Source organism: Galeopterus variegatus, unplaced genomic scaffold (genome assembly GCF_000696425.1).
Source record: "Galeopterus variegatus unplaced genomic scaffold, G_variegatus-3.0.2 Scaffold9021, whole genome shotgun sequence".
Classification (NCBI taxonomy): Eukaryota; Metazoa; Chordata; class Mammalia; order Dermoptera; family Cynocephalidae; genus Galeopterus; species Galeopterus variegatus.
In genome coordinates this window covers 68,570-82,169 of record NW_007735132.1, presented here as the reverse complement: position 1 = coordinate 82,169, position 13,600 = coordinate 68,570, and the positions used below count along the sequence as shown (strand labels likewise).

At 45.2% G+C, this 13,600-nt stretch overlaps 1 protein-coding gene across 1 annotated transcript in view; it reads right to left on the bottom strand.

Annotated features, from left to right (window-relative positions):
- Positions 1 to 12,391: 12,391 nt before the first annotated feature.
- Positions 12,392 to 13,600, bottom strand: part of LOC103608963 (glycophorin-C-like) — a 43,800-nt gene continuing 42,591 nt past the window's right edge. Inside the window, exon 3 of the mRNA XM_008593346.1 lies at positions 12,392 to 12,860. Within this exon, the coding sequence (XP_008591568.1) occupies positions 12,664 to 12,860 (197 nt within the window). The 3' untranslated portion in view covers positions 12,392 to 12,663. The remainder of the gene's footprint in view (positions 12,861 to 13,600) is intronic.

Here is a 13,600-nt window from a genome sequence, read left to right as displayed (position 1 = left end):
CCCTCGGGCGGGAGCGCCGCCGCGCTTCCCAAGCGGCGCACTATCCAGTGCACCACCGGGCCGGCCCGAGAATTGTGTATTTCTTGAATATTTGGTATAGTTCTCTGTGGAAATCCACGGATCTTGTGGTCTCCCTGTGGGAAGAGATCTAACTACTGCTCCAGTTTCTTTATCAGTTATAGGACCCTTCAGAATTTCTGTTTTTAATTTTTCCTCATCATTGATAAGTTATTTTTTTATGATTTTGCACATTTCATCTTAGTTTTTAAATTTATTGGTATAATGTTGCTCGTAATGTCCTTGTAGTGCCTTTTTTTGAATATTGACAGCATTCAAAGTCATGTTTTCTGTTTTGTTCCTAAATTATTTATTCATGCCTTCTCATGTTTTTCTTGATTACTTTTGCCTAAATTTTTAAAATTGGCCTTTTCAAAGAATCGGTCTTTGGTATTATTTTTCTATTGTACATGCTTCTTTTTCATGAATTTTTGATTTCATCTTTAGTATACTCATCTTTCCATTTTCTTTAGGTATATTCTATTGCTCTTAAGTCAGATACTTAGCTTATTAAATTATAGTCTTTCTTGTTCTTAATATTTAAGGCTACAAATTCCCATCTATATGAAGGTACTTCAACAAGTTCATGGAAAATTAGAATTAAAAGTAACACGAATCTTCCCTTGAACTTGTTGAAGTACCCTCATATATCAAATTATCATTCTGCTTCATTTTGATGTACAGTCTTTTATTATCTTTCAATTTTAAATATTTTCTAATTTCTATTATGATTTTTTCTTTGACTCATTTGTTACTCAGAAGTATGTTGTTGAATTTATAAACATATATAAATTATCTTTATGTTATTGATTTCTAACTTAACTACATGGTAATCAGAGAATGGAGTTTGTAGAATACCAAGATGCCAATCTGTTGAAAGTAGTTGAGACTTTTATTTCTTGGCTTTAGTATGTGGACAATTTTTGTAAATATTCCATGTGCAGTTACAGAGAATGTGCATTTCTTTACTGTTGAAGGCTATGAATATTAATTATCTATCTACCTAAAGTTATCTATCATCTCTATCGTCTCTACCTACCTACATACTTACCTCCCTGATCTCTATTATATCAAGAGTAACGTGTTCACCAAATCTTTTATGTCTGTTTTCCTTTTCTTTCTTTTTTAAAAAAATTTTTGTGCTTGTTTCATCTATCTATTCCCAAAGATAGCTGTGTCATTATCTCTTAAAATAATGGTGAGTTTGTCTATTTCTGTCAATTTTTGCTTTATATATTTTGAGACAATATTTTTAGATGCATACAACTTTATAACTGTAATTATAATAACTTTTGGGGGAATTAGTATTTGTGTGGTATTTATTTTTTCTCTTTTTTTTTATCCTTTCTGTGTTGATATGTTTTAGACCTATTTCTGGTAAATAGCATCTGTTTTACTTTCCATTATGACAATCTTCTCTTTTAAATAATTTAATAAATTGAAATATATTTCTGATTTAATTGAGTTGATTTTCAATAACTCACTCTATACTTTCTGTCCAATCTTTTCCATATTTATTTTTCTTGCTTCCTTTCGAATTGATTAAATATGCTTCCTCATTCCATTTTTTGGCTCTGATTTAGAATTTATGTATATTTTTTCTGTTATTTAACATGTATGTTTAACTTATCAAAGTCAAAATTTAATTAATAGTATTGTCGTTTTCCCAAACAATACAGAACACAAGTACATTTCAGTTTTAACTCCTCTTTCTAAATATGTTGATGTCCAATATTTTAGTTTTACCATATTTCTAACCACACAAAACATAATTGTTATTATCGTTTTAAAGTCAGTATTTGTTTAGATCTACTTGTATTTTTTTGCTTATCATTTCATCTTGCATCTTACACTTTCCATCTGGGATTTTCCTCTGCCTGAATTATTTTAGAATTTCCTTTAGTGAGAATTTCTTGTTTGTCTAAAGATGTCTTTCTTTCATCATGTTCTTGAAAGATAGTTTTGATAAATATACAATTCTAGGTTGACAGTTTTGTCTCCTTTCTCCTTGAAGATATTATTTCAATTTTTGTGTCTTCCTTTGTTGCTGTGGAGATGCTATCTGTCAAAATAATTATTGGTACTTTAAAATGTAACCTATTTTTTCTCTCACGTTACTTGTAATATATTCTCATTCTCATCACTGTTCAGCAGTTTTTCTATGATGTGCCCAGGTGTGGGTTCTTTGTATTTAGCTTGCTTGGGAATCTTGGGGATTCCTGTACTCTGAAGATTGGTGTCTTTAATTAATTCTGGAAAATTTCCAGCTACCTATTGCCTCTCTCCATTCCTCTCTTTCCCTTTTTGAAATATGACTAGATATATACAAGATCTTCTTACTCAGTTCTCCATATATCTTTCATCTCTTAACTTCTCTCTTCCTCTTTTTGTTTCTATTTGCTGCTTTCTGGATAATTTTCGCTCAGCAGGTTGTATACAATCCATTGCCTTCTGGCTTCCTTTGCTGCTATTGAGAAGTCATCCATTAGCCCAATTGTCATTTTTTCAGAGGCAATTTTCCCCCCCTCCTCTTCTGTATTTTCACGAGGATATATCAGGGTGTGGACTTAATTTTGCTCATCTTTCTTGGTGCTTAGACATCCCATTTTCTCTGAGAGTCTGGCTTTCTGAACTCTGGGTCTCCCTTTCCAGACAAATACTTTTACTTCCTATTATCCAGCAGGAGGTATTTCGAATCAGCAAGCCAATGTCTCTCTGCAGTTCTGGTCCTTTTCTGAGTCCACAGAAATGTCCTCCTTGCTTTTAAGGCTACTTTCTGTCTTTTGTGCTTTATCTCTTACAACCATATATTTAGAACAGAAGCGATGCCTCTAGAGATAAATTTTCTTGACTGGAGTCACTATTTCTTAAAGTATATAAAAATGATAAAAATGATATTAAAAAGAAATTAAATGAACTTTCCTAAGCTGCATGATCTTTGGGCTAGTTTTGCATATAGGGATGCTGGCTTGGCTGGATCATTACTGTAGATGTGTCCGCTCACGTGTCTGGGGCCCTCTTAGACCACTTTTCCTGCAGGCCCCCAGGTGGAACAGACACCAGGGTGCCAGAAACTCAGGGTCACTCTTCCATTTCAGAAACAGAAGTTTCTAAAAAATCATGTAGTGGTGAAGTGTGCTGTCTGAAGCCTGGGTTCAGATCCTGGCTCTGCCACGTTGTGCTATACAATCTGGATACACTTCCTAATGTTTTTCTCAGTCTCCTCACCTGTAAGATAAGGAGAAAATAATAACACCTACTTCAAAGGATTGTTGAGAGAATTAAATAAACAGATTATGCTCAGGTCTGTTCTCACCAGCCAGTGTGGGCCCATTGGACCCTTAGTGGATTTGGATAAGCTTCTTTTAAATAATCTCTGCCTTAATTAATACGTTAAAATGTGATACACCACACACACACACACACACACACACACACACATATTTGTATTTTTTTGATTAGTAATGCAGCTACACATTTTTTCCTGTTAGAATCATTTTTTTCAATGGCAGTTGTTTTAGTCCATTTTGTGTTGCTATGACAGAAATACCCGAGACTGAGTAATTTATAAAGGAAAGAGGTTTATTTGGCTTACGATTCTGGGACAGCTGCATCTGGCACGGGCCTCAGGCTGCTTCTACTCATGGCAGAAAAACAGCAGGCAGCTGGCAGGTACAAGCAGATCACATGGCGAAAGGAAGCAAGAGAGAGAGAGAGGAGGTGCCAGTGTATTTTAAACAATCAGATTTCACGGGAACTAATAGAGCGAGAACTCACTCATTAATCTCCCCTCTCCCAGGGAGAGCATTAATCCATTCATGAGGGATCTGCCCTATGACTCAATCAGTTTCCAACACTGCCACATTGGGGATCAAATTTCCACATGAGTTTTGAAGGGGACAACACATCCAAACTCCATCAGCAGGTGATTAATAGTGGGTGAGATAAACAAGTTAGAGACCTTCCTTCTGCTTCCCTAGGGGACAGCTGCAGTTAACTGCCAAGAATTCCAATTCAGCTTGGCTGTTTAAAATTTCTGGCCTTTATTTGAAAATCAAACATGTTTGTGTGAAGGAAAAAACCCCTCCATATAAACAACCAAAAATTATTTTTCTGATGGTATATTTCAACATAGTATTGAAAAGAATGGAAAAATCCTCGTGGTAGAGGACTTTCAGCACTTTCATGCACCTCCGTGTCTCCTGGCATTGGCTAACTCTAACAGTTTCATGAAGAAAGGGAGGGCCATCTCTTCTTTACTAACAGGAAAGCAAAGCTCTGAAAGAGACCTGACTCTGCCTCATGTCATCTCCTAGGAACTAACTTTTCTTCAACCAGTGACAATCGACTGCAAGATACCAACAAATTCATTTCACTTGTCAGCCCCTCATCTGGTGTCCACTATTGCACAGGTGTCTAGTATTGTTCAGGTGCCCAGTATTGCTCAGGTGCCAGTATTGCATAGGTGCCCAGTATTGCCCAGGTGCCTAGTACTGCCAAGGTTCCAGTATTTCCCAGGTGCCAGTATTGCACAGGTGCCCAGTATCACTCAGGTGCTGGTATTGCAGAGGTGTCCATTATTGCCCCGGTGCCAGTATTGCCCAGGTGCCAGTATTTCTCAGCTGCAAGTGTTGCCCAGATGCCCAGGATCAGTATTGCCCAGGTGCCCAGTATTGCCCAGGTGCTCAGTATTGTTCAGGTGCCCAGTGTTGTCTGGGTGCCAGCAATGCCCAGGTGCCCAGTACTGCACAGTTGCCAGTATTGCACAGATACCCAATATTGCTTAGGTGTCCGGTATTGCCCAGGTGCCCAGAATTGCACAGGTGTCTATATAGCACATATGCTAATACTGCACAGGTGCCAGTATTTACAACATACATGGAATCTGCTTTCTCTGGAGTCTGCAGGATCCCATTACTTTCTCTCTCAGAAAAATGAGAATGTTGGACATAAATCCCATATTGGTTTCTGTGACCTTGTCTAAATTGCTCCTGGTATTTTGCCTGACTTCAAGTGCAGCTTTTTTTCTGTATCATGTTCCCACATGGGCCCGAATGGCGTTCTGACCTGAGAAAGGTGTCAGAGCTGAGCCTTGGCAAAGGAGTGAAGTGGGGATCATCTGCGTTCTCTGCCCTCCTGTGTCCATCTGCCTGCACCACGCAGACGTTCCTGAGCACACCTTCTGTTCCCCCACCTCCTGGCTCTGGATGGAGAAGAAGGGAGACCATGTACTTCACCGTTCTCCTGCCCCCATGCCTGGAGGGCTAGTGTGGCACAGAGCTTCACAGTAATCCTTCTAAAGAGGAAAACTTGCATATGGAATTTCTGACATAATTGGCTTTGAAAGTTTGGGTAGAATGGCCTTCTTTGGCATTTCAGATGCCAGATAGGGCAGGCTTTATGAGGGAGCCCTTTTGAATCCTTTGTTTTATTTTCCCTCTGGGATTCTAGCTGGGTATCTTTTGTCCCAGAGGAGATGCAGATGTGTGTATATAATACTGAAAAACTTGGTTTGTTCTATAAAGATTTTGGTTCCAAATGTGGATGAGCAGTCTCTATCCACAAACCCAACGAGTCCACTTTGATCTTTTGCTCCAGGGGCCGTAGCATTCTGTATACATAGCACCCCACAACCAATACAGGATCAGCTGGATTCACAATTGTGTCAAAGAGGATTTTGCCTCCATCTTGAGGGATCTCTTATAAGGTGCTTTTCCCTATTCAGGCCTCAACAATTTCTAAGGTGTCTTCCTGCCCAGAGTGCACATTCTAATTCATCTTCAACACTGGCTGCCAAATGATCTGCAAATCTGACCAAATCTGTACCACCTTCCGTCCTGTAAACACCTCCAAGGGCTGTCATCCTCTACAAGGCAGCATCTAAGCTCCACAGCTTGGTGGCCGGGCCCTTCATCATGTGGTTCTTTGCAGTGTCTGGGCCCAGCCTCATCCTGGTCACTTCCATACACACTTGTGCTCTGGGAAGAGCAACACTTGCAGCTTCCAATTTTGCCTCTCCTTCCCTGCATGTGTTGTTCCCTCACCTGGATAATTCCTTAGGAACCTGGACCAGAACTCCTCCTCCAGGGACCTTCCCTGATCTCCCCCTCAGGTGGATCCGTAGCAACTCGAGTGATTTTAACACATTTCCTATGGCAGGGAGTGTTCTCCAGGGCAGCAGCAAGGCTGACCTTGGCTCTGGATCTCTGGCATTGTGCAGACCAGTGAACTAAGAGAATGTGTGTGCCATGAATAAAGGTGTTATTCCTGCCTGGGGACTGAGGTTTGGGTGCTTACCATTTTAAGAAGGCAATGCCTGATGCGCAACAGCTGCGAACTAAATGGTCCTTCCCTGGGGGAAGCAGGAGTCTGACCCGGGGGCATCTCAGGCATCTCAGGAGGCCCAGACGGTGCTTTATCTGGAGAGGGATGAATATAGAACTCTTTCCTGAGTTCTTTTTGACTTGGAGAGAAAAAGAGTAACAATTTCAGCTATTTGAAAAATAAAAGGTGACCAGTGTGTTTGGTTCAAAGTGGAAGACTGAGAGGTCTGAATATTTTAAGAATCAACTTTCCTTTGAGGACTATAATGTTGGCAAGAGAGATCTCTTGATCGACTTGGGGATGATCTTAGAAATAGATGCTGGCAAATTCCACTCAACCTCATTACCAGGGCTCTGGATTTATGAATCCTCACATGAACTAAAACATTCCCACAGCTGTTTGCCTCTATGTGTTCCTGTGATCATAAAACAATAAAACCAACAAAATGTGCAGTCCTATCTCCCATACACCAGCAAAAGGATGAAGAAAAGTTCTCTACTTTAAATTCTCCATGCGGCTTAAGAAGCAGAAGATGTTTCTGATTTTCTGGTGCAAAGACTGGGATACCTTAAGGGCTATGAGCCCATTTACTTAGCACATTGCTCATTCAGGAAGTATTTATTGAGCACTCTCAGGGTGCCAGGCACTGTGTTAGACAGTGCCTACCTTGTTGGGAGACAGTCGTACATGGGTCTCTCGCATTTTTCACGTCTGGTGAGTGAGGCAGGAACTGTCTTTTGTTCTGACTACTTTTTCATTAAACAGTCTTGAAAGACAGAAGACAGGGCCTCCCTTTTTACTTACTGCCAATTATAACAGATTCTGGTTTTCTTAGTTCGATGTTTCTCTTCTGGAACTCAAACCACCGTGTAGGCAAGCATCCTCTGAAGCCATCCACATCATCCAAGTGGGACTTGGGGGCAAGGAGATCTGATGTAAATATGCTGATGTTCACGCTGCTTGCTGGGCTGTATCACAGTCCTTTGTCTTACCAAGGAGTCTTGTATCTTCTGCCAGCATCCATGGAACTGTTACAGGCTAACTCGCTCACTTGAAAGTGAGCGGGGTAAAGTCTCAGACCCTTTACAGTGCTTTGCAAGCTTATATCCTTGTTTAAATTAATATTCAAAACACCCTAAAACTCAAATATTTTGATCTTCATGTTGTTGATAAGAAGACTGGAACATGGAGCAGTTAAGTAACTCTTTCTTGCTCTCAGAGCTAGTTAGTGCCTGTGGTGAGATTTCTGGCCAACTCTGTCCCATTCTAGAACTACTCTCTTTTCATAACATCATGTCGACATGTTAAATTGCAAACATTAAAATGCCTGTAGTTCTACTGTGGCACTGGGCCAGTTAAAGTCCTGTTGGACCCTGAGTCATCCCTGTTGCTGTGATGATAAAAATGTTCAGGCAGGAATGGAAAACAATTGAGCTGTGTCTCTTCCAAGGAGCATAAAAAGATAAAATCATCAGGAGTTCCTTCCATTTAAAAGAAGAAAAAGTTCTTCTCACATATTTACATAAGAGTTGGCTCAAAGCCCCGACCTACTGCCCTTTCCTCTGGTGAATGATGAGATCCACTCCTCACCAGGTGGGATGGGCTGAGTCATCCGGATTGAACAAAGGGTAGGCGGCGTGGTGGGCCGGCGCGGTGGGCTGGCTCCGAGGAGGGGGAGGTCTCCAGCTCCCTAAGCAGGGTCTACACCTTGGTAAGCCTTTGGAAGTCCCCTTGTAAATTTCCATGGTGCATTTTCATCTTGTGTCCTGTTTAGTTTGGCCATTGCCTTACCCTAGTGATAGAGACTGACCTCTACCTTCAGTGACTCCCTATTGCCTATGCGGCCAAGTCCAAATTTCTTAGCTTGGGGCCCAAGACCCTCCATGGTCCAGCCCTCATCTACTGTGCAACTGACCCAGGTCTCCCTTCCTCTCCGAAGCCTTTCCTAAGTCCATACCATTCCCCAGGTGGAACGGGTCCCTCCCTCCTTTGTTTTCTACTGTATCTGTACCACTTCTCTCTCAGCATTTATAGCACTTTAAGGCCGTATACATGCTTATCATTCCCAATGAGCCTCAGACCCCTCAAGGCAGGATTTGTTGTATTCAGCTGTGTAATCCCACACTTACATGGGCACCTAATACATGTGGGTGGATTGCAGCTAGATACTCAGATGCACATGCATATTATCTATGTCTCCGGGTCTGAAATTTCATCACTCTTATTTTAGCAATGAATACTGTTAAGAAGCACAAATCACCCCAGAATGGTTAGTACAGATGATTTGGCATGCTGTGATCTAGCTGATCATCTTCCTTTTAAGAGTGATCTGGGTGGCAGCTTCCTGGGTGCCTGAGGTGTGGATGCAGTGTGAATGACCCCACAACGCCTGCTGCCAAGAGCTTCCTAATCATCCTGCGAAGGGCAGACAGGCTCCACTTGGTCCTCCTCTCCCACCACTGGAGTAGCCTCTCATTCTGGGCCAGTGCTCACCTAGGATGGCTGAGACCTGGCTTGGGGTGCTCTGATCCCAGCTCTGATGGGTCATTCCAGCATCCAGGAGTCCTGGTGCCACCTGCTCTGCTGTGGAAGAAGTCCTGCTGATTACCCTCAGCATGCCGAAGGGAGGAGGGTCTTCTCTCCAAGCCCCTTGCCAGACAGGTCTGGGTTCAAATGCTCCCTCTGCCATTAGAAGCTGAGTGGCCTCCAGCAAGCCCTTTGACCATTCCGTGCCTTAGTTTCTACAGATCTGAAGGGGGAGATGGAGAATATCCCCCTGCCAGGGTTACTGTGAAGGTTAAAGGAGGCTCAGATGCAAAGGAGCTGGGATTCCCTGCAGAGTGTGCTCCAGCCCTTCCCTCTTTTTCCAGCCCTTCTCTCCCCATCTCCTCTATTTATCTCCCCTCTCTTCCTTTCCTTTCCTCTTGCCTCCTTAAACAGTTTTTGGAAACTTCTGTGTGTGCATACTTGTGCATATTTACCCCAATCAAGATGTGCTGTGGTCCTGCCGTGTGACTATAGTGCACTGTTGGGGGAGGGATTAAAGATAAAGCAAGCAGGTGCCTGACCAGAGGGAGCATTATTTATCATCCACCAGTGTGCACTGGCTGCATGTGTATGTGCGTGCAAGCTGCACGTGCATCATCTCATTAAGCTGCTCTACTTCTCAGTGTGGCCATCTCTCCTCTGCAGTTAGTCTGTGACAGCAACCCTCTTAGTGGCAACTGGACTGGGCCACCTTGGATGACCTGGGCCTGCAGCTTCTGTGTCATGGCTGCTTGCTGCTATTGGGCTTGATTCTGGCTGGGCCCAGGACCCAGTGGGTTTCAGTAGTTCTTCAGGACAGTGGGCAGGAAAGAGAGTGAGGATGAGGGGTTAATGCAGGGGAGGAGAGGGGCCAAGGAGCTGGGATCCTTGGCCAGTTCCATGAGCACAGGCAGAAAAGATGGCTCCTGGGCTGCCCAGGGAGGGAGGACAAGTGACCAGTCTCCCTTCCCCACAGGGTACCAGCCCCCAGGGAGGCTCAGGGGCTCCAGGGTCATCCTCTCCCTGGAGCCTTTTCCAAACCAAGGTGGTGTGTGGGCTCTGGGTGTCACCTCTGTGCCCACTGGACAGACATCTGTGCTCACAAGCCTTGAAGACAAGGGCTTATGCCCACCTACACTCAAGACCCTGCAGTGATGTCACAACCGAAAGAGATGTGAGGGGTTGTTTAGTATCGTGTCTCCCAAATGTGTTCCAAGGAACAATCGGTACACAAGTTTATAACAGGTATTCTGTGAAGGAATGAGGTCTCTGCCCAAATGTGTTTGGGAAATGCTGCGTTACTCTTCTCCCCTGCCCCAAGCCATGGTCCACTTTGGACTAGTCAAGATGCTGAGAAGCCCTGCACTGGCTTAAATTCCCTTAATATGTCATTTTCCAAATTTATTTGCACATGGAATACCATTTTGTTGAAATGATTCTATAATCATTTTGCCAGGCTGGTGGTCTATAGATCACAGTTTGAGACATATGGATATAGCCAAGTCCTTTATTTTATAGATGAGAAAGTGCAGGTCCGGGGAGCTCAGGTCACCCAGAGAAGGGTCTGGCCTTTGGACCAGGCTCCAGCCATCATCAGCTTCTGCAGGCTCTCTCTACATCTCTCCCCACCACAGCCTTTCCACCTCCAGCTCCTTGTATTGGTGGCCTTCCAGGCTGAGCTTAGATCCCCATCTTCATCTTAGGGAGAGAGATGAGGGACTTTTTTGCTGACCCTCAGGTGGAGACAGTGCAGCCTCAATAACCTGAGCTGCAGGGGGCTCCTGAGGTGACCCTGGACCCCTGGGGTGCAGACTTAATCTTGGAGCTGCTGGTTTCTGAGTGATCATTGAGCTGTTTGGAATTTTAGAAAGACTGGCATGGGAGGGAATGATTAACGAGTACATCTTCTCTCTCTGCTATTCATTTTCAATCATGGTTGCTCCTCAGGAAGCACTTAGATGTGGTGCAATGGGGAAGGTTTGCTAACTAACACACACACACTTTCTGATTAGTGCCAGTGATGGACATCAGAAGGTAGTGAGCACAGAGCCTTGGGCACACTGGTGCCTGCCCTCACCACTGGGACTCAGGTTCACAGAGCTTCCATTACTAGCACCATTTTCACTGGAGGGAGGAGGACATTGGGCAAGAGAAGTCAAGCAAGTTGCTCAAGGTCTGGGACCAGAAAAGGGAAGCAGGGACGCATGTGCTCCACCACTCAATGCCATTGTCACCGGCATTTTGGTAAGGATGGGCTCACTCAGATTTGTTAACATGTCCGCTATTTTATAAAATTGTGCATTAGAAAGTCAATGCTTCAGCCAAGGCTCTGGCCGCTGGGACAATCTATTTCTGGAGGGACACCTCACCCCTTCATTTGTTTCATGCAGCTGATGCCATGTTGGGGAGGGAATGCTGGTCACTCGACCTCCCTTCCTCAGCAGGACCAGGAGCCGGCTGCATGGTCTGGGTCTGCGCTCTCAGAGAACTGGCCCATGGGAGCATCCTAGCCATCCCCCGCACAGATGCCATCAGAAAACACAAAGTCATGTGGGTGGGAAGCAAGCTCTGGGTGGTGTTTATGTTTCCCCAGACAATTACGGTGATGCCATTTGACTCTGAGTGCTCAGTTACATTTCAAATTTATTTCCAATTGTTTCGAGCTGGATCAATGGGAGACAAAGATACCTTTTAGCTCTGGCACCTGCTGTTCCCCCCAAATGTCAAGGACTGACATTATCCCAGTCAGTGTATGGATGACTCACTTCCTTGCTTCTCCAGCCCCTGGACCACCCACCCCACTCACCCCAACACCGACTTTCACGACAATGAGATGACATCCTGCCCAGGGAGACCCGTGTGCCCATTCTTCCTTTCTCCCTGGCAGAACAAAGGCTGGCCTCGTGGGTGGCCGCTGCCTCACTGGGTCGCTGGGAGAGGCTTCATGCATCTTGGGTCCTCCTCTTTTCCTCCCCAGGCAGGCACCTAGTATTCTAGGTGTGTATCTTGGGAGGAGGCAGGTCTGCCTGGTGATGCCAGTAGTGGTGGTGGGGTGCATTTTCCTTTGTGGAATTGGAGGAGGCACTCAGGGAGGTGAGGTCTCATGTCCCTCAGATAAAATACTCCTTTCTACTGCTGTCACCGGCGTCCTGGAGGGCAGGGTCACCCTGTAGAGCCACATCTGCACTTTCAGCAAATTCCGTGCCCTTGGCCTCGTTGGTATGGTATGTACCCTTGTGCCGGTACACGTAGCATAGTACNACTCTGAGTGCTCAGTTACATTTCAAATTTATTTCCAATTGTTTCGAGCTGGATCAATGGGAGACAAAGATACCTTTTAGCTCTGGCACCTGCTGTTCCCCCCAAATGTCAAGGACTGACATTATCCCAGTCAGTGTATGGATGACTCACTTCCTTGCTTCTCCAGCCCCTGGACCACCCACCCCACTCACCCCAACACCGACTTTCACGACAATGAGATGACATCCTGCCCAGAGAGACCCGTGTGCCCATTCTTCCTTTCTCCCTGGCAGAACAAAGGCTGGCCTCGTGGGTGGCCGCTGCCTCACTGGGTCCCTGGGAGAGGCTTCATGCATCTTGGGTCCTCCTCTTTTCCTCCCCAAGCAGGCACCTAGTATTCTAGGTGTGTATCTTGGGAGGAGGCAGGTCTGCCTGGTGATGCCGGTAGTGGTGGTGGGGTGCATTTTCCTTTGTGGAATTGGAGGAGGCACTCAGGGAGGTGAGGTCTCATGTCCCTCAGATAAAATACTCCTTTCTACTGCTGTCACCGGCGTCCTGGAGGGCAGGGTCACCCTGTAGAGCCACATCTGCACTTTCAGCAAATTCCGTGCCCTTGGCCTCGTTGGTATGGTATGTACCCTTGTGCCGGTACACGTAGCATAGTACAACGAAGATCAGGCTGACCAGAACGATGGCCACAGCGGCGACCACACCTGCAGGTGGGAAGAAATGCACAGTTTGGTCTGGGGCCCTGGAACCTGGGGCAGGGGGTCAGGACCCACAGAGGTTGTGTCAGGACAGACGTGCTGCTTGCTATAACAGACAGACTGCTTCATTCCTTCCTCAGGCTTCTCACTGCCTGGTGTGAGAGCTCGTCCCTCATCTGTGCCCACGTAAAATGATCCCTCTCTCCCGTCCCTCCCTCCCTCTTTCTTTTCTTCCCTTTCCTTCCTCTGCTAAGCACTCTGCAGACAGGATAGAGCAGTGTTCCAGGATTGAGCCCGGCTAGAGGGGATCACAGATCTATAAGGGGTCCCTGCAGTGTGTGCATAGTGAGTGTAATGCGCATGTGGGCTGAGGGCTCATGGGACTCAGAGCTTCATGTTTCAAAGCTGCTCAGTCCCAGTTGAGGGGTTTCCTGGGGCATGGGACCTTCCATGCTAAAGCAAGGAAAGTCACAGAAACCTGCGAAGAGTTGATTGCCCTATGTGCACTCCAAAGGGGGAAAAAAGATGAGGGCTGTTAACTGCGCACATGGGGGTTTGTCATGTGAGCTGTGGTTTGTGTTTTCCCAAGGCATGACGCTGCTCCCCACCCACCCTGCTCCCATTCACTGCTGGGAGGTGAGGACTGAGATAGTTCTGGCAGGAGGAGCAGAACCTGGCCACAGAAAGGACTGAAGAGGGAGGCGATCCCTGCAGAGGACGATGTGCCAAGGCTGGAATGTGCTGGG